Source organism: Oncorhynchus tshawytscha, linkage group LG31 (genome assembly GCF_018296145.1).
Source record: "Oncorhynchus tshawytscha isolate Ot180627B linkage group LG31, Otsh_v2.0, whole genome shotgun sequence".
In the NCBI taxonomy this organism is placed as follows: domain Eukaryota; kingdom Metazoa; phylum Chordata; class Actinopteri; order Salmoniformes; family Salmonidae; genus Oncorhynchus; species Oncorhynchus tshawytscha.
This window is the reverse complement of record NC_056459.1, coordinates 22,840,500-22,862,157: the sequence shown is the minus strand read 5'-3', so window position 1 is coordinate 22,862,157 and position 21,658 is coordinate 22,840,500. Positions and strand designations below refer to the sequence as shown.

Sequence of the window (21,658 nt, the reverse complement as noted above, 5' to 3'; positions counted from 1 at the left end):
GGAGACTGCACTAAATAGACAACTGGGGGACAATAGACAACACTCGCATTAACATCTGCTAACCATGTGTATGTGACAAATAAAATTTGATTTGATTTGAGACTGCACTAAATAGACAACAGGGGGACACTGCACTAAACAGACAACTGGGGGAGACTGCACTAAACAAACAACAGGGGGACACTGCACTAAATAGACAACTGGGGGACACTGCACTAAACAGACAACTGGGGGACACTGGAGTAAACAGACAACTGGGGAGACTGCACTAAATAGACAACTGGGGGACACTGCACTAAATAGACAACTGGGGGACACTGCACTAAATAGACAACTGGGGGACACTGCACTAAACAGACAACTGGGGGACACTGCACTAAACAGACAACTGGGGGACACTGCACTAAACAGACAACTGGGGGAGACTGCACTAAATAGACAACTGGGGGACACTGCACTAAATAGACAACTGGGGGACACTGCACTAAACAGAGAACTGGGGGACACTGCACTAAACAGAGAACTGGGGGGGGACACTGCACTAAACAGTGTTAAACAGACAATTGGGAGGGCATTGCACTAAACAGACAATTAGGAGGGCACTGCACTAAACAGACAACTGGGGAGACACTGCACTAATCAGACAATTAGGAGGGCACTGCACTAAGACAACTGGGGAGACACTGCACTAAACAGACAACTGGGGGAGACTGCACTAAATAGACTATAGGAGGGACACTGCACTAAACAGACAACTGGGGGACACTGCACTAAACAGACAACTGGGGGACACTGCACTAAACAGACAACTGGGGGACACTGCACTAAACAGACAACTGGAGGGACACTGCACTAAACAGACAACAGGGGGACACTGCACTAAACAGACAACTGGGGGGACACTGCACTAAACAGACAACTGGGGAGACACTGCACTAAACAGACAACTGGGGGACACTGGAGTAAACAAACAACTGGGGGACACTGCACTATACAGACAACTGGGGAGACACTGCACTAAACAGACAACTGGGGGGACACTGCACTAAACAGACAACTGGGGAGACACTGCACTAAACAGACAACTGGGGGAGACTGCACTAAATAGACAACTGGGGGACACTGCACTAAACAGACAACTGGGGGAGACTGCACTAAACAAACAACAGGGGGACACCTCACTAAATAGACAACTGGGGGACACTGGAGTAAACAGACAACTGGGGGAGACTGCACTAAATAGACAACAGGGGGACACTGCACTAAACAGACAACTGGGGGAGACTGCGCTAAACAAACAACAGGGGGACACCTCACGAAATAGACAACTGGGGGACACTGCACTAAACAGACAACTGGGGGACACTGCACTAAACAGACAACTGGGGGGACACTGCACTAAACAGACAACTGGGGAGACACTGCACTAAACAGACAACTGGGGAGACTGCACTAAATAGACAACTGGGGGACACTGCACTAAATAGACAACTGGGGGACACTGCACTAAACAGACAACTGGGGGACACTGCACTAAACAGAGAACTGGGGGACACTGCACTAAACAGACAACTGGGGGACACTGCACTAAACAGTGTTAAACAGACAACTGGGAGGACATTGCACTAAACAGACAATTAGGAGGGCACTGCACTAAACAGACAACTGGGGAGACACTGCACTAAACAGACAACTGGGGGAGACTGCACTAAATAGACTATAGGAGGGACACTGCACTAAACAGACAACTGGGGGACACTGCACTAAACAGACAACTGGGGGACACTGCACTAAACAGACAACTGGGGGACACTGCACTAAACAGACAACTGGAAGGACACTGCACTAAACAGACAACTGGGGGGGGAAACTGCACTAAACAGACAACTGGGGAGACACTGCACTAAACAGACAACTGGGGGACACTGGAGTAAACAGACAACTGGGGGAGACTGCACTAAATAGACAACTGGGGTGACACTGCACTAAATAGACAACTGGGGGACACTGCACTAAACAGACAACTGGGGGACACTGCACTAAACAGACAACTGGGGGACACTGCACTAAACAGACAACTGGGGGAGACTGCACTAAATAGACAACTGGGGGACACTGCACTAAATAGACAACTGGGGGACACTGCACTAAACAGAGAACTGGGGGACACTGCACTAAACAGAGAACTGGGGGGACACTGCACTAAACAGTGTTAAACAGACAACTGGGAGGACATTGCACTAAACAGACAATTAGGAGGGCACTGCACTAAACAGACAACTGGGGAGACACTGCACTAATCAGACAATTAGGAGGGCACTGCACTAAACAGACAACTGGGGAGACACTGCACTAAACAGACAACTGGGGGAGACTGCACTAAATAGACTATAGGAGGGACACTGCACTAAACAGACAACTGGGGGACACTGCACTAAACAGACAACTGGGGGACACTGCACTAAACAGACAACTGGGGGACACTGCACTAAACAGACAACTGGAGGGACACTGCACTAAACAGACAACAGGGGGACACTGCACTAAACAGACAACTGGGGGGGGACACTGCACTAAACAGACAACTGGGGAGACACTGCACTAAACAGACAACTGGGGGACACTGGAGTAAACAGACAACTGGGGGAGACTGCACTAAACAAGCAACAGGGGGACACTGCACTAAACAGACAACTGGGGAGACACTGCACTAAACAGACAACTGGGGGACACTGCACTAAACAGACAACTGGGGGACACTGGAGTAAACAGACAACTGGGGGAGACTGCACTAAATAGACAACAGGGGGACACTGCACTAAACAGACAACTGGGGGGAGAAACAGACAGGTAGCCTAGTGGTTAGAGCGGCAGGGTAGCCTAGTGGTTAGAGCGTTGGACTAGTAACCGGAAGGTTGCAAGTTCAAACCCCCGAGCTGACAAGGTACCAATCTGTCATTCTGCCCCTGAACAGGCAGTTAACCCACTGTTCCTAGGCAGTCATTGAAAATAAGAATTTGTTATGACATTTAGTGACCACATATTACAGGGGACTACCCTTTATTCTTGTTGGAATTGAGCTTTCTGGGACCACTTCATCTATTTTTTACCAAGTATTAAAATAGTACCTTGGTTTTAGCTAGAGGTTCATAAAATGAGTGAGGTAATTGTCTATGTGCCCGTGCACCCTGTACTACTTGTGGGTAACAGTTTTTGTCCCCTTACCTAACCTTCACCTTCACCCTAACCTTAACACCAAAACCATCAACCTAACCCTTAAGCTTAAAATAGCATTTGAACAAATTCAGGACATGAAAAAAGTCCTGACTTTTCAAAAATGCTATTTTCCAACATTGTCAGGTCATTGGTGAATTGTTAGGATATTGGGGTCCTGATATAAGGTGAGGAGGTAGAGCGAGTGGGACTGCTGAGGGATTATTTAAGATACTCTGAATCTTTGAAGAGGTAGAGTTTCAAATGTTTTCTGAAGATGGGCAGGGACTCTGCTGTCCTAGCTTCAGGGGGAAGCTGGTTCCACCATTGGGGTGCCAGGACAGAGAAGAGCTTGGAGTCAGTAGGAGTCATTGCATCATGGTGTGGTTATATCACAGGCAGCATGACATCATAGGCCAGTGAGTGGACAGGAACAGGACACGTCCCCCTGAGGGCCCCAGACAGATGGAGGGGGTTAGCAGGGTGAGTCATTGGCCTGAGTAGGGGTACACACCATCTGGCCCATCCCATTCCTCTGTCTGTGTGTGTGTGTGTGTGTGGCCCCAACGCGTACCTTACTAACCACCAAAGGACAGTCAACTTCCCCATGGAGGTGGAGTTAGCCTTTCATGGAAGTAAGTTTCTCTCCGTTTCAACAGCAAAGGTAAGGTCGCAAAATACTCACTTGGCAGTCAGACACCAATCACTTCACCACATCATTCTGTTCCCCAGGGGTTACGCATGCTCTGGGATAGTCAGATGCCACCCCCCAGCTCCTATCTATCCTCAGCTGTGACTGGGTAGTCTGGGCCCTGGAGGTCAAAGTTCGCTGTAATCTAGGAGACTTGTGTTTCATTGACAGGCGGGACATGAAGGCTTGAGAACATTGACGCTCTTCTGGCCATATAACTGATTAGAGCTCAGACTACAGACAGACAGGGAGAGAGAGAAAGGGAGAGAGCATCAGAGCAGATAAGATTGTTTGTAATATAAATTATGTATGAGGTCTGTGTGAGAGAGAGGGCGAGACAGAGAGCGAGACCAAGACAGAGAGAGAGACAGAGAGACAGAGACAGAGAGAGAGAGAGAGAGAGAGAGAGAGAGAGAGAGAGAGAGAGAGAGAGAGACAGAGACAGAGAAAGGGAGAGAAAGGGAGAGAGAGAGTGTGTGAGTGACCAGTGGGCAGAGAGCCTTCCTGACATCTGTCTGAGCTCAGTGAGATGAATGTGAGGGGGCAGGAGGGAGGGATGGAAGGAGAGAGGGGAAGGACAAACAAGAGGACGAACACAGAGAGGAGAGTCACCTTGGAGCGAGAGAACCAGCATGATGAAAACACATGGAAAGATGTCATCCTCACTAATTACCATGCCAGCAGGCCTGGACATCCACCTGCGACAAAGAGAGTGTGTGTGTAGGGGAGAGCGAAGTGTGTGTCTATGTGTATCAGTGTGTGTGTGTGTGTGTGTGTGTGTGTGTGTGTGTGTGTGTGTGTGTGTGTACACGTGCGTAAGTGTGTGTGTTTGTGAGATGCAGCGTCAGCAACACCTTTCAGGGCCAGTCAATGTCAGGGTCAGTCAGTGTCCTGTCAAGACTGGCAAGAGGATGCCAAGACACTGGCTTGGTCAGAGAGCCTTGGTTTCCTTCCAGCCAATGGGTCAGCTGAGTGTGAGTTCTCTCCCATGCTGGACAAATCTCTTCACATCAGACCTTGCCTAACTGTAGGGCCATACAGGTCAGGACAGGTGGACTGTGCCCCAAATCGCACCCTATTCCCTACATACTGTATAGCACTACTTTTGACCAGGGACCGCAGGGCTCAGGGTGAAAAGTAGTGCACTATTAAGGTAAAATAAATGTTTCCGTTCCCATTGTCATCAGCACAGCTGGCTGTTTTTAATGTGAGAACTCCAGTGAGTAAGATTTCTGTTGGATTTATTGGATTATGGCAATTACATTTGAAACTTTAAACATCAGGGCTTAAATATTTTAACATGTGTGGTCAAGAAAGGCAGAGTTGCAAAGAAAAAGCCATCTCTCGGACTGGCCAATAAAAAGGAAAGATTAAGATGGGCAAAAGAACACAGACACTGGATAGAGGAACTCTGCATTGAAGGCTGTAGATCAGCAGCCTCTCTGCGACAGGTCTCTAGGTGCCGGTGCAGGGCACAGCTCTGCAGGAAGTCCAGACTGTGGGCCAATCGGAGGAGTTGTACAGGGTTGCGTTCCATGAAGGCCCGGCTCACTGACAGGGCCAGATGCATGACAGGAGAGGAGCGTATCCGCTCTGGCAGCTCCATGGTGTGCTGTGTGGCACGGCTTGAACCCAGGTTGTAGAGGAGACCGAGTGCCTGGAACTCCTCCTGGTTGGGGTGCTTTCCACTGGTGTAGCATTCCAGCAGCCAGCTGAGGCTCTCCTGCAGGTGGGTGTCATTGATGCGGGGGTCGTAAAGGCGCAGGGGCTCCCCACACAGCCGGTAGGAGGCGTAGATCAGGAAGCGGACTGTCCTCTCCAGCACAGCCACACAGTCAGCACCAGACACCCTCTGGATGATCATATCCTGTCTCACACTGCGCAGCCGGTCAAAGACAAAATCATACACCTCGGTCCATGGACGCAGTGTGGGGGAGGCAGCGATGTTGTCGACGAGGTAGAACACCGTCTTTAGCAGCACAGCTGGTGGTCGCAGGTCACTAGGTCGAGTGGAGTCCTTCCCTGCTGCAGGTCTAGCATACTCCTTTACCACTCCTGGGGGGTCAGCCCTGGGCCAGCGTTCCAGCTCAGTACCCGACAACACCTCAAATCGGTGCAGTAAGTTCTGGGCCTCCCTGTCCTGCAACTCGCGGATAGGGCACATAGACAGGCAGACACCCCTGAGGATGTGCTTCTACACCTGCATTGCTTGCTGTTTGGGGTTTTAGGCTGGGTTTCTGTACAGCACTTTGAGATATCAGCTGATGTACGAAGGGCTATATAAATAAATTTGATTTGAAGGCCAGCATCACGGATTCGCCTCTTCACTATCGATGTTGAGACTGGTGTTTTGCGGGTATTATTTAATGAAGCTGCCGGTTGAAGACTTGTGAGGTGTCTGTTGTGCACCGGGGCCTCCCACTGCTCTTTCTATTCTGGTTAGAGCCAGTTTGCGCTGTTCTGTGAAGGGAGTAGTACACAGCGTTGTACGAGATCTTCAGTTTCTTGGCAATTTCTCACATGGAATAGCCTTCATTTCTCAGAACAAGAATAGACTGATGAGTTTCAGAAGAACGTTCTTTGTTTCTGGCACAACAGTTTTCAGCTGTGCTAACATAATTGCAAAATGGTTTCCTAATGATCATTTAGCCTTTTAAAATGATAAACTTGGATTAACTAACACAACGTGCCATTGGAACACAGGAGTGATGGTTGCTGATAATGTGCCTCTCGCCCATGTAGATATTCCATTAAAAGTCAGCCATTTACAACTGCATTAGTCATTTACAACATTAACAATGTCTACACTGTGTTTCTGATCCATTTGATGTTATTTTAATGGCCAACAAATGTGCTTTTCTTTCAAAAACAAGGACATTTCTAAGTGACCCCAAACTTTTGAACGGTAGTGTACATCTAATTACTCCACACCTGACAGCTCTGCTGGAATACAGACGTGAAAATACATCTAATTACTCCTACATGAAGGAACACACACATCCATTCTAAATCACACAGCCCTGTCCAATACAGAGAGAAGTAGCCAAAGAAAAGACATTATTCTTATTCTGTAAATAAACCCACATGCATTCCTTATGAGACAAAGCTCTCCCAAATACAGAGGCACAGAGAAATTGAATTATGCTTATGCAAATAAAAACACATCTCTTACATTATACTTCCTAGAGCTGCCGCCGGACATAACAAACAAACTCGGATTCTTCTTCTGTCACACACACACACAAAGCAAACAATCATCTATTTCCTGCCCCGAAAAACTCTGCACAAAAACAGACGTCGGAGCAATCTCATCATTACAATGCATCTAATCTACATCAAGCCTTTTGTCTGCGTGTTTGGTTAACCGAGCGGAGGAGTGAGCACACAGTAGGAGAGGAATCTGAGAACAAGCCTTTCCTGTCTTATTTGATTTTGTACTTGATTTCACTGCATTAGCAGTCGGTAGGAGCAACCCATGCTTGTGTATGTGCTCGCTGTTTTCTCAAATGGCTGCTTGTTTTCAGCCCAGGGAAGAGCTATCTATACTCATTGTAGATGGGCTCCATCTCAAAAGTGTAAAGTGGAGTTCTTTACCCTGTCGCCTTCCATTCATTATCCATCTCCAGGAGTTTTCCTCACTGCGTGACCTTACCAGGAATTTCCTGGTGCTATAGTTGTGGGCTATAACTAAGACCCAGTGTTTCTTATAGACATTTAACATAGTAAGGAAAAACTCTGGTCCTACTCATAAGTGCCACTCAAACGTAAAGCGTATGCACGCATGACTAAGTGGCTTTGGATAAAATCATCTGCTAAATGGCATATATTATAGAGTGGATGGGATTAGATCGTATTTCCTTCACCTGTCAAGTCACTTTAGATCAGAGTGGAAAACGTAGTCACTGTAAATCTTCAGAAAATGTTGATCGTCCGCCACAGCAGAGAGGAGCCTCGGAGGGAACAACAACCTCCCACAGGTAACAGCTCATGACATCACTCAATTCCAAACAGTCAGACAAACCTGACATCACAGATTTGGATAGCAGCATCCCTGCCTAGAGACAGGTATGCAGAAGGACATGGTAAGCCTGAGACCTGCCCAGTGAGTGAATGAATGAGTGAGCCTGTTCTGGGGAAACATGCTGGGCTGGAGACGATAAATCTTTTAAGCTCTGCAGTGGGCTGTTGGAGAGGAAGGGGGGTGGAGGGGTGTCAGATGGGAGGGGACTCAGGACAACTGGACGGGGACATGATTAATGCGCAGAGCCAAGCAGCACTGTGACACACACACAGCCAGCCAGGCAGATCGCACAAACAAGCCCCCTCCATTCCTCTCCACTCCCAGCCCTCTCTTCCCACTTCTGCATAAAAATATATAAATACAAACCAGGGAAATGTCAAAACAGTATCTATTTATGGTTGCGGCTGTGGCGGTTATTGAACCTTGGGTCGAACTGAAAAGTTCAAGTGGAATGCAGAGTGCCACCGCTGCTGCCTGCCGCCGTCCGCTCGCCTACGTTCCCGGGGAAACAGAAACCTTTTTTTCAAACCGATCTGTTGACCTGTGTATGTTCCACATTGCCCTGCGTCTTTCAGACTGCATCTCTGATCCAGCAATCTGCTCTGTTGTTGTTGTGTAAGAGGGAGAAATTTAAGACACAGCACCCTATTTAAAGGTTAGTAGGCTACAATGACCTCAAGGTATACACCATGGGATGTGTCTCAAATGAGACCCTATTCCCTCTAGTGCACTTGACGAGTGCCCTATGGATCCTGGTCAAAAGTAGTGCACTTTGGGGAAATTTCTCTATAAAACAGTGGGACGGGATAGTGGAGCGGTAGTAGAGGAATAGAGGGATAGTGGAGGGATAGAGGGATAGTGGAGGGATAGAGGGATAGTGGAGAAATGGAGGGGATAGTGGAGGGATAGAGGGGATAGTGGAGGGATAGAGTGGATAGTGGAGGGATAGAGTGGATAGTGGAGGGATAGAGGAGGGACAGAGGGGATAGTGGAGGGATAGAGGGATAGTGAGATATAGAGGGGATTGTGGAGGGATATAGGGATAGTGGAGGGATAGTGGGATAGTGGAGGGATAGTGAAGATATAGAGGGATAGTGGAGGAGAGGGATAGTGGAGGGATAGTGGAGATATAGAGGGATAGTGGAGGGATAGTGGAGATATAGAGGGGATAGTGGAGGGATAGAGGGGATAGTGGAGGGATAGAGGGGATAGTAGAGGGATATTGGAGGGATAGTGGGGATAGTAGATGGATAGTGGAGGGACAGTGGAGATAGTGGAGGGATAGAGTGGATAGTGGAGGGATAGAGAGGATATTGGAGGGATAGAGTGGATAGTGGAAGGATGTAGGAGGGATAGAGGGATAGTGGAGGGATAGAGGGGATAGTGGAGGGATAGAGGGATAGTGGAGGATAGAGGGATAGTGGAGGGATGGAGGGATAGAGGGGATAGTGGAGGGATAAAGGGGATAGTAGAGGATAGAGTTGATAGTGGAGGGATAGAGGGATAGTGGAGGGATAGAGGGGATAGTGGAGGGATAGAGGGATAGTGGAGGGATAGAGGGGATAGTGGGGATAGTAGAGGGATAGAGGGATAGTGGAGGGATAGAGTGGATAGTGGAGGGATAGAGGGATAGTGGAGGGATAGAGGGGATAGTGGAGGGATAGAGGGGATAGTGGAGGGATAGAGTGGATAGTGGAGGGATAGAGTGGATAGGGTAGTGATAGTGGAGGGATAGTGGAGGGATAGTGGAGATATAGGGGGGGATAGTGGAGGGATAGAGAGATAGTGGAAGGATAGAGTGCATAGAGTGGATAGTGGAGATATAGAGGGGATAGTGGAGGGATAGAGGTGATAGTGGAGGGATAGAGGGTATAGTGGAGGGATAGAGTGGATAGTGGAGGGATAGAGTGGATAGTGGAGATAGAGAGGATAGTGGAGATATAGGGGGGATAGTGGAGGGATATAGGGATAGTGGAGGGATAGTGGGATAGTGGAGGGATAGTGGAGATATAGAGGGGATAGTGGAGGGATAGAGGGATAGTGGAGGGATAGTGGAGATATAGAGGGATAGTGGAGGGATAGAGGGGATAGTGGAGGGATAGAGGGATAGTAGAGGGATATTGGAGGGATAGTGGGGATAGTGGAGGGACAGAGGCGATAGTGGAGGGATAGAGGGGATAGTGGAGGGATAGAGTGGATAGGGTAGTGGTAGTGGAGGGATAGTGGAGATATAGGGGGACAGTGGAGGGATAGAGGGATAGTGGAGGGATAGTGGAGATATAGAGGGGATAGTGGAGATATAGAGTGGATAGTGGAGGGATAGAGTGGATAGTGGAGGGATAGAGGGGATAGTGGAGGGATAGAGGGATAGTGGAGGGATAGTGGAGGGATAGAGGGGATAGTAGAGGATAGAGGGGATAGTGGGGATAGTAGAGGGATAGAGGGGATAGTGGAGGGATAGAGGGGATAGTGGAGGGATAGAGTGGATAGTGGAGGGATAGAGTGGATAGGGTAGCGATAGTGGAGGGATAGTGGAGATATAGGGGGGATAGTGGAGGGATAGAGGGGATAGTAGAGGGATATTGGAGGGATAGTGGGGATAGTAGATGGATAGTGGAGGGACAGTGGAGATAGTGGAGGGATAGAGTGGATAGTGGAGGGATAGAGAGGATATTGGAGGGATAGAGTGGATAGTGGAAGGATGTAGGAGGGATAGTGGAGGGATAGAGGGGATAGTGGAGGGATAGAGGGGATAGTGGAGGGATAGAGGGGATAGTGGAGGGATAGAGGGGATAGTGGAGGGATGGAGGGATAGAGGGGATAGTGGAGGGATAAAGGGGATAGTAGAGGGATAGAGTGGATAGTGGAGGATAGCGGGGATAGTGGAGGGATAGAGGGGATAGTGGAGGGATAGAGGGATAGTGGAGGGATAGAGGGATAGTGGGGATAGTAGAGGGATAGAGGGATAGTGGAGGGATAGAGTGGATAGTGGAGGGATAGAGGGATAGTGGAGGGATAGAGGGATAGTGGAGGGATAGAGGGATAGTGGAGGGATAGAGTGGATAGTGGAGGGATAGAGTGGATAGGGTAGTGATAGTGGAGGGATAGTGGAGGGATAGTGGAGATATAGGGGGATAGTGGAGGGATAGAGAGATAGTGGAAGGATAGAGTGCATAGAGTGGATAGTGGAGATATAGAGGGATAGTGGAGGGATAGAGGTGATAGTGGAGGGATAGAGGGTATAGTGGAGGGATAGAGTGGATAGTGGAGGGATAGAGTGGATAGTGGAGATAGAGAGGATAGTGGAGATATAGGGGGATAGTGGAGGGATATAGGGATAGTGGAGGGATAGTGGGATAGTGGAGGGATAGTGGAGATATAGAGGGGATAGTGGAGGGATAGAGGGATAGTGGAGGGATAGTGGAGATATAGAGGGGATAGTGGAGGGATAGAGGGGATAGTAGAGGATATTGGAGGGATAGTGGGGATAGTGGAGGGACAGAGGCGATAGTGGAGGGATAGAGGGGATAGTGGAGGGATAGAGTGGATAGGGTAGTGGTAGTGGAGGGATAGTGGAGATATAGGGGGACAGTGGAGGGATAGAGGGATAGTGGAGGGATAGTGGAGATATAGAGGGGATAGTGGAGGGATAGAGGGGATAGTGGAGGGATAGAGTGGATAGTGGAGGGATAGAGTGGATAGGGTAGCGATAGTGGAGGGATAGTGGAGATATAGGGGGGATAGTGGAGGGATAGAGGGGTAGTGGAGGGATAGTGGAGATTTCGAGGGGATAGTGGAGATATCGAGGGGATAGTGGAGTGCTAGTGAAGGGATAGAGGGGATAGTGGAGGGATAGTGGAGGGATAGTGGGGATAGTAGAGGGATAGAGGGGATATAGTGGAGGGATAGAGTGGATAGTGGAGGGATAGAGGGATAGTGGGGGGATAGTTGAGATGTAGAGGGATAGTGGAGGATAGAGTGCATAGTGAAGGGATAGAGTGCATAGTGGAGGGATAGAGTGGATAGTGGAGGGATAGAGTGGATAGTGGGGGGATAGAGTGGATAGTGGGGGATAGAGGGGATAGTGGAGGGATAGAGTGGATAGTGGAGGGATAGAGTGGATAGTGGAGGGATAGTGGAGGGATAGAGGGATAGTGGAGGGATAGTGGAGATATAGAGGGATAGTGGAGGGATAGAGGGATAGTGGAGGGATAGAGTGGATAGTGGAGGGATAGAGTGGATAGGGTAGCGATAGTGGAGGGATAGTGGAGATATAGGGGGATAGTGGAGGGATAGAGGGTAGTGGAGGGATAGTGAGATTTCGAGGGGATAGTGGAGATATCGAGGGATAGTGGAGGGATAGAGGGGATAGTGGAGTGATAGTGAAGGGATAGAGGGGATAGTGGAGGGATAGTGGAGGGATAGTGGGGATAGTAGAGGGATAGAGGGGATATAGTGGAGGGATAGAGTGGATAGTGGAGGGATAGAGGGGGGATAGTTGAGATGTAGAGGGGATAGTGGAGGGATAGAGTGCATAGTGGAGGGATAGAGTGCATAGTGGAGGGATAGAGTGGATAGTGGAGGGATAGAGTGGATAGTGGGGGGATAGAGGGGATAGTGGAGGGATAGAGTGGATAGTGGAGGGATAGAGTGGATAGTGGAGGGATAGAGTGGATAGTGGAGGGATAGAGTGGATAGTGGAGGGATAGTGGAGGGATAGAGGGGATAGTGGTGGGATAGAGTGGATAGTGGAGGGATAGACTGGATAGTGGAGGGATAGAGGGGATAGTGGAGGGATAAAGGGGATAGTGGAGATAGAGGGATAGTGGAGGATAGAGTGGATAGTGGAGGGATAGAGGGATAGTGGAGGGATAGAGGGATAGTGGGGGATAGAGGGATAGTGGGGGGGGATAGAGGATAGTGGATTGTGGAGGGATATAGTGGATAGTGGAGGGATAGAGTGGATAGTGGAGGGATAAAGGGGATAGTGGAGATATAGAGGGGATAGAGGCGATAGTGGAGGGATAGAGTGGATAGGGTAGTGATAGTGGAGATATAGGGGGGGTAGAGTGCATAGAGTGGATAGTGGAGATATAGAGGGGATAGTGGAGATATAGAGGGGATAGTGGAGATAGAGAGGATAGTGGAAATATTTTTTTATTTTTTCATTTTTTAAATTTAATTTTACCTTTATTTTACTAGTTGAATGTACATAAAGTTCTTCCTACATGAGTTGTCATGCAGTCAATATGCTGTTCTACAAGTCAGTTAAGAACAAATTCTTATTTTCAATGACGGCCTAGGAACAGTGGGTTAACTGCCTGTTCAGGGGCAGATCGACAGATTTGTACCTTGTCAGCTCGGGGATTCGAACTTGCAACCTTTCGGTTACTAGTCCAACGCTCTAACCACTAGGCTAACCTGCCGCCCCATATAGAGGGGATAGTGGAGATATAGAGGGGATAGTGGGATAGTGGAGGGATAGTGGAGATGTAGAGTGGATAGTGGAGGGATAGAGTGGATAGTGGAGGGATAGAGGGGATAGTGGAGGGATAGAGGGGATAGTGGAGGGATAGTGCCTCCTACTGGCCCTCCAACACCACTTCCAGCAACATCTGGTCTCCCATCCAAGGACTGACCAGGACCAACCCTGCTTAGCTTCAGAAGCAATAGTGTGGATAGTGGAAGGATAGAGGTGATATTGGAGGGATAGAGTGGATAGTGGAGGGATAGTGGAGATATAGAGGGGATAGTGGGATAGAGTGGATAGTGGAGGGATAGAGTGGATAGTGGAGGGATAGTGGAGATATAGAGTGGATAGTGGAGATATAGAGTGGATAGTGGAGGGATAGAGTGGATAGTGGAGGGATAGTTGAGATAGAGGGGATAGTGGGATAGAGTGGATAGTGGAGGGATAGAGTGGATAGTGGAGGGATAGTGGAGATATAGAGGGATAGTGGAGGGATAGAGTGGATAGTGGGATAGAGTGGATAGTGGAGGGATAGAGTGGATAGTGGAGGGATAGAGTGGATAGTGGAGGGATAGAGTGGATAGTGGCGATATAGAGGGGATAGTGGAGGGATAGAGTGGATAGTGGAGGGATAGAGTGGATAGTGGAGGATAGAGTGGATAGTGGAGGGATAGAGTGGATAGTGGAGGGATAGAGTGGATAGTGGAGGGATAGAGGGGATAGTGGCGATATAGAGGGGATAGTGGAGGGATAGAGTGGATAGTGGAGGGATAGAGTGGATAGTGGAGGGATAGAGTGGATAGTGGCGATATAGAGGGGATAGTGGAGGGATAGAGTGGATAGTGGAGGGATAGAGTGGATAGTGGAGGGATACAGAAATTTGACTAGAAAGGCCAAAAGATCCCCCAAGCATTCCCAGAATCCTGTTGTGTGTGATTTGTCTGGGTAGATGGGGAATTAAGAAGTCCAAGGCCCACCAGAGGTTTATTGGCATTTCAAAGCGGCAAACTAAAGTAAATGATCCAAGAAAAAAATTGTTACGGTTGGCGCCGAGATGAATTCCTTATCGTCTTTCTATTTTTATCCAGCAAATGGATGTGTGAAGAGAGAGAGCTTTGAACACTACTTTCTCCTCCACTCTAACACCGGGGGTTTCGTTTTTTCATATTATTATGGTTTTTTTAAAGGCAGACCATTACTATTTAATGAAGAACTATGCCACTGCTTCCATTTCCGAGTTCATTTAATGAAGCTTTGGTGTCTGAGTGGAGGGTTGCGTCAGTTTCTCTGCCCTTGCACTTTTAAATCATTTAAAGGGCTGCAGGGCACGGCTCAGAATGAATTTATCTAACGACCTTTACCTATCCTGTCCTCCCTCCTTTCCTATAATAACTTTGATTTGTGAATGTTAAAACTACATTTTTCCATTTCCCCCAAACGTCGATATGCTTGGATGCTCTGTTGAGTTATACAGACTGCAACTCCAAGTGTCATAATGACTCTTTAAAGTGCTATGCTTCTCTTTGTTGGTTTGCATTAAGACTTTGAATCAAGACATGATGCTAAATTCTATGTTGTCATCTTGTTACTAATAAAATGCTTTACTGTAAATGCCTGGGGAGACAGAGAGGGGGGCATGGGGACAGTCAGTGAGGGGGGCAGGTGGACAGACAGTGAGAGATGGGGGCATGGGGACAGAGTGAGAGAAGGGGGCAGGAGAGACAGTGAAGGGGGCATGAGGACAGAGTGAGAAAAAAGGGGCAGGGGGACAGACAGTGAGAGAAAAGGGCAGGGGGACAGACAGTGAGGGGGGCAGGTGGACAGACAGTGAGAGAAAAAGGGCAGGGGACAGACAGTGAGAGAAGGGGGCAAGGGGACAGACAGTGAGAGAAAAGGGGCAGGGGGACAGACAGTGAGGGGGGGGGCAGGTGGACAGACAGTGAGAGAAAAGGGGCAGGTGGACAGACAGTGAGAGAAGGGGGCAAGGGGACAGAGTGAGAGAAAAGGGGCAGGGGGACAGACAGTGAGGGGGACAGGTGGACAGACAGTGAGAGAAGGGGCAAGGGGACAGACAGTGAGGGGGGCAGGTGGACAGACAGTGAGAGGGGGGCAGGTGGACAGACAGTGAGAGAAGGGGGCAAGGGGACAGACAGTGAGGGGGGCAGGTGGACAGACAGTGAGGGGGGCAGGTGGACAGACAGTGAGAGAAAAGGGGCAGGGGGACAGACAGTGAGAGAAGGGGGCAAGGGGACAGACAGTGAGAGAAAAGGGGCAGGGGGACAGACAGTGAGGGGGGCAGGTGGACAGACAGTGAGAGAAAAGGGGCAGGTGGACAGACAGTGAGAGAAGGGGGCAAGGGGACAGAGTGAGAGAAAAGGGGCAGGGGGACAGACAGTGAGGGGGGACAGGTGGACAGACAGTGAGAGAAAAGGGGCAGGGGACAGACAGTGAGAGAAAAGGGGCAGGGGACAGACAGTGAGGGGGGGCAGGTGGACAGACAGTGAGAGAAAAGGGGCAGGGGACAGACAGTGAGAGAAGGGGGCAAGGGGACAGACAGTGAGAGAAAAGGGGCAGGGGGACAGACAGTGAGGGGGGCAGGTGGACAGACAGTGAGAGAAAAGGGGCAGGTGGACAGACAGTGAGAGAAGGGGGCAAGGGACAGAGTGAGAGAAAAAAAAGGGGGACAGACAGTGAGGGGGGACAGGTGGACAGACAGTGAGAGAAGGGGGCAAGGGGACAGACAGTGAGGGGGCAGGTGGACAGACAGTGAGAGGGGGGCAGGTAGACAGACAGTGAGAGAAGGGGGCAAGGGGACAGACAGTGAGGGGGGCAGGTGGACAGACAGTGAGAGGGGGCAGGTGGACAGACAGTGAGAGAAGGGGGCAAGGGACAGACAGTGAGGGGGGCAGGTGGACAGACAGTGAGAGGGGGGCAGGTGGACAGACAGTGAGAGAAAAGGGGCAGGGGGACAGACAGTGAGAGAAGGGGGCAAGGGGACAGACAGTGAGAGAAAAGGGGCAGGGGACAGACAGTGAGGGGGGCAGGTGGACAGACAGTGAGAGAAAAAGGGGCAGGTGGACAGACAGTGAGAGAAGGGGGCAAGGGACAGAGTGAGAGAAAAGGGGCAGGGGGACAGACAGTGAGGGGGGACAGGTGGACAGACAGTGAGAGAAAAGGGGCAGGGGACAGACAGTGAGAGAAGGGGGCAAGGGGACAGACAGTGAGAGAAGGGGGCAAGGGGACAGAGTGAGAGAAAAGGGGCAGGGGACAGACAGTGAGGGGGGCAGGTGGACAGACAGTGAGAGAAAAGGGGCAGGGGGACAGACAGTGAGGGGGGCAGGTGGACAGACAGTGAGAGAAGGGGGCAAGGGGACAGACAGTGAGAGAAGGGGGCAAGGGACAGACAGTGAGAGAAGGGGGCAAGAAGACAGACAGTGTGTGTGTGTGTTAGGTGGGAAAACAGTGATGGGGGACAGACAGGAAAACAGTGATGGGGGGGGGCGGACAAATTGGCCTGTCAGACACAGACCATTGGAGCCTATCTCCAGACAGAAGGAGAGAGAGGGTAGGGTCACGCCTAGGGGCTTTGGGGTCACTGCCTAACCCCTCAATACACAGCTAACTGAATTACATTTAGGGATTGGATAAAGCTCCTCATTGAAGATGAATGGCAGTTTTCAACTGATATGATTGAAAATCTATTAATCAATTGAAAATTGCCATTGACCTCCTGAAATGACTGACTTGAAATGGAATTGACTCTCAACCCTGCTACACACTGTGGCATAGTGCATACCGTGTCTGACCCTTCCATGGTCATCAATATTAATGGTGGCCCTATTCCCTATAAGCAGTGTTTTCCCAACTCCAGTCCTCCAGTTCCCCTTAACACTTTGTTGTAGTCCTGGACAAAAACACCCGATTCATCTCATGGAGGGCTTGATGATTAGTTGAATCAGGTGTGCTTGCCTAGGGCCACAACAAAAATATATAGTGTGGGGGTACTGGAGGACCGGAGTTGGGAACCCCTGCTCCAGAGCATGATGGGTACTGGAGTTAGAGTGCTATCACAGACTAGCCAGAACCATACATGAGAGTCACGGTCAAAGCTGACATGAATACCAAAAGGAAATCAGAGATAGGCTATAGGCTTCAGGGTTTGATTTTAATTGCAAAGGTTTTGGATACGAATGCAGACTCAGAGAGAAAATGTATTTCCTAACCATACGTGTTAATCAGTTCTTCAATGCATCACAGTTCCATACAAAAAGTGCTATCTTTTTCTTAAAGCCGTATAGGCATCACTTCTAAATCTAGCTTTAACTTATTTAGGTAGGCTACATTTACAACCTTCCCATCCCACTAAAATGGAGTTAGCAGATAGGGCTCCTATTCGGCCCTATATGATGCAATAAGGAGAGTGCCCAGCTCTTCTCCCCCTGGGCAGTGCCAGTCCCAGAGAGAGATAGTCTATTAGGAGGTGGAATAGGGCGCACTTGAAGCCTACTTACTTCGTCACTAATTGATGAACTCCAGCACAATTACAAAGTATAATGGCTCCTTTTATCTTCACTGCAGGAGACAGAGTTCACGGTAAAAAATGCTCTGGAGGTTATTTCTCTGTCTGAATGGCTGGGCTTAATGTGAAAACAGACAGCCATGATGCTTTTAACCCTCGTACATCAAAGTGCCCTCCACATCGCATTCCTCCACTAACACTCAATAGGGTTAAAAGTCAATGGTGAGAGCTGCTCTCGATGAGTCTCACACACTTTAGTATTGAGAGCTATTGGAGCTAAAATTGGGAGCACTAAGTACTAACTAATCAGATTTGGAAATCTTAAGGCAGAATGTGAACACAGAGAAAACCTCCTGGTACTATGCTACTTATATGAGGCAGAATGTGAACACAGAGAAAACCTTCTGGTACTATGCTACTTATATGAGGCAGAATGTGAACACAGAGAAAACCTCCTGGTACTATGCTACTTATATGAGGCAGAATGTGAACACAGAGAAAACCTCCTGGTACTATGCTACTTATATGAGGCAGAATGTGAACAGAGAGAAAACCTCCTGGTACTATGCTACTTATATGAGGCAGAATGTGAACACAGAGAAAACCTCCTGGTACTATGCTACTTATATGAGGCAGAATGTGAACACAGAGAAAACCTCCTGGTACTATGCTACTTATATGAGGCAGAATGTGAACAGAGAGAAAACCTCCTGGTACTATGCTACTTATATGAGGCAGAATGTGAACATAGAGAAAACCTCCTGGTACTATGCTACTTATATGTTTCTTTCTTTGGCGTTTTGTTGATTGTTTGTATTCAGAGGGCAACAGAATGTGGCTAACCAATAGAAAAACAGATTCTGTGCATCACCTAGTTTGAATTCTTACATTTGTGCACAGATATTGTCGGGTATTCCGCACCAGAGGAGGTTGGTGGGAGGAGCTATCAGAGGACGGGCTCATTGTAATGGCTGGAATGGAATTCATGGAACGGTATCAAACACATGGGCATCTAGTTTGACTCTGTTACATTAATTCCATTCTTGCCATTACAATGAGTCCATCCTCCTATAGATTTTTTCACCAGCCTCCACTGCTCAGCACCCATACCATCTACAGAACACCATTGTCAGTAAATCAGGGTTGTATTCATTAGTGCACACCCTAGCAAAACATTTTGCACTGTAGCTACAAAAACAAGTCTGTTATTGGACAATTTCAAGTAGTTTAGGTTTGTTTTGTTCCTAGTGAATATGACCCTACAAGCACAATATGATCTAATAGGAACAATGAGGTGAGGATAGTTAACACCAGTAAAGACTCACGCAGCTCTCCCACTTTAAGGGTCTCGCACAGCATCTTGGTCAGCTCGATGCTGCTGCGGCCGAACGGACACTCGTGCTTGTCCTCACGACTGCTGTTCTCCAGAACAATCTGTAATAGGGACAGAAAGTCACTCAATCCACCAACGTTTTTGCAAATACGTTTGTCATAAAAGTGTTTAACAGCCACCAGGCGCAGACGGACAGTCACAGAGACAGACACAAATAGACGTCTCCACCAGGGCTGGTAACGAACTCAAACCATATGACCCACCAAACCATATGACCCACCATATGACCCATTAATCCAGGTAAACACACACTTTAAAGTCAAAGTTGACCAAGATGATTCATTTGGAGAGGCGGAGCAGGACAGGGAAAGCAGAGACAGCAGAAGGTCACCAGTGGGACAGAAAACTGGGAAAAACAGTTTTTTGTTGTTGATTATCCCATCTCTATGGTACCATCGTAATTCATCCAGAGATGAGATTCTAGTTATTATTAAGTACAGCACATTATACTGAATGTTATCTACCACAAATGTGAAGTCTGAAAGACATTTGAATCTCAATGTGACATTGACTTTATTAGATCAAGAGGTCTTCCCTTCTACGTAACCATTCCAGAAGCCTCTACTATCCATTTGAACCTTGTTTGAGCCTTAACTGGTGCACTTGTACACAGCGTGATTCATTCATAAATCAATTCTCCACGTCCAAAAATCCACTCCAATTATAACATTGCCGCAGCGACAAGTCCATACTGGAAAACATTAGCATCCTTATCATCACCGTGGTGACAGTTTAATTTGGGGAATTGCTGGCCGTGTTTCGTCACAGCAGCAGGCTGGGGAGAGGGATGGGCCGGCCTGTGTATTAGGTTTTATATTAGGAGGACATAGCCATATGCTATAGTATTGGCTTGACTGAATTCCAAGGCTACATATTGGCATTGTGTTTAATCAGACAGACTGTTTGGTCAGAGCCCAGTGAATCTATGGAGTGAGGGACGGGCCAGGGAGTGAGAGTGTGTGTTTAGACAGTGTGTGTGTGTGTGTGTGTGTGTGTGTGTGTGTGTGTGTGTGTGTGTGTGATGTGGAGAGTTTAGGTCGGCAGAAGGCACTGCAGAGGAACACTAGACACAAAGTAATGGACTCTAAGGAAACCAAAAGGAATTGTGTGCGCGTGTGTGTGCCTGTGTGTATGTTAGAGCTACTAACCCTGATGTAGGCATCCTGGTGGTGTCTGGCGAAGTACAGCATGTTATCCAGAGCCAGCATCCCAGGAGGAATCTGAGTGAAGTCCATAGCAGGGTTCACATGGTTCTAATATATATATGAGAGAGAGAGAAAGAGAGAGAGGAGTGAGAGAGGAGAGTGAGAGGCAGAGAGGAGATAGAGGAAAGAGAGAGAGCAGAGAGAGAGAGGAGAAAGAGAGGTAAAGAGAGGAAAGAGAGGGCAGAGAGAGACAGAGAGAGGTAGAGAGGAAAGAGAGGGCAGAGAGAGACAGAGAGAGGTAGAGAGAGACAGTGAGAGAGGAGAGAGAGAGGTAGAGAGGAGAGAGAGGAAAGAGAGAGAGCAGAGAGAGAGCAGAGAGAGAGAGGAAAGAGAGCAGAGAGGAGAGAGAGAGAGAGAGAGAGGAGAGAGAGGTAGAGAGAGAGAGAGGGCAGAGAGAGACAGAGAGAGGTAGAGAGGAAAGAGAGGGCAGAGAGAGACAGAGAGAGGTAGAGAGAGAGGGAAGAGAGGGCAGAGAGAGACAGTGAGAGAGGAGAGAGAGAGGTAGAGAGGAGAGAGAGGAAAGAGAGAGAGCAGAGAGAGAGCAGAGAGAGAGAGAGGAAAGAGAGCAGAGAGGAGAGAGAGAGAGAGAGAGAGAGAGGAGAGAGAGAGGTAGAGAGGAGAGAGAGGAAAGAGAGGAAAGAGAGAGGGGAAAGAGAGCAGAGAGAGAGAGGAGAGAGAGAGGAAAGAGAGCAGAGAGAGGAGAGAGAGAGAGAGAGAGGTAGAGAGGAGAGAGGAAAGAGAGAGAGCAGAGAGAGAGCAGAGAGAGAGAGAGGAAAGAGAGCAGAGAGGAGAGAGAGAGAGAGAGAGAGAGAGAGAGGAGAGAGAGAGGTAGAGAGGAGAGAGAGGAAAGAGAGAGGGGAAAGAGAGCAGAGAGAGAGAGGAGAGAGAGAGGAAAGAGAGCAGAGAGAGGAGAGAGAGAGAGAGAGAGAGAGAGGAGAGAGAGGAGAGAGAGAGAGAGAGAGGGGGAAAGAGAGCAGAGAGAGAGAGAGGAAAGAGAGCAGAGAGAGGAGAGAGAGGAGAGAGATTAAAGAGAGCAGAGAGAGGAGAGAGAGAGAGAGAGAGGAGAGAGAGGAGAGAGAGAGAGAGAGGAGAGAGAGGAAAGAGAGGAAAGAGAGCAGAGAGGAGAGAGGAGAGAAAGAGAGGAGA

General features: G+C 48.7%; 2 protein-coding genes across 6 annotated transcripts in view; both read right to left on the bottom strand.

Moving 5' to 3' along the window:
- Positions 1–21,658, bottom strand: part of LOC112229503 (engulfment and cell motility protein 1-like) — a 224,269-nt gene that overhangs the window by 84,935 nt on the left and 117,676 nt on the right. For all 5 annotated transcript variants that reach the window (XM_042310106.1, XM_042310110.1, XM_042310107.1 and 2 more), the window contains 2 exons: positions 20,456–20,560; positions 19,240–19,348 (listed from right to left, as the gene is read on the bottom strand). In XM_042310106.1, the coding sequence (XP_042166040.1) occupies positions 19,240–19,348; positions 20,456–20,560 (214 nt within the window). The remainder of the gene's footprint in view (positions 1–19,239; positions 19,349–20,455; positions 20,561–21,658) is intronic.
- On the bottom strand, positions 3,033–17,209 carry LOC121841534 (SAC3 domain-containing protein 1-like). The gene is made up of 2 exons (XM_042310588.1): positions 17,192–17,209; positions 3,033–6,098 (listed from the first exon to the last, which is right to left on the bottom strand). Exons 1-2 carry the CDS (start codon positions 17,207–17,209, stop codon positions 5,184–5,186), a joined length of 933 nt encoding a protein of 310 aa, XP_042166522.1. The 3' UTR covers positions 3,033–5,183.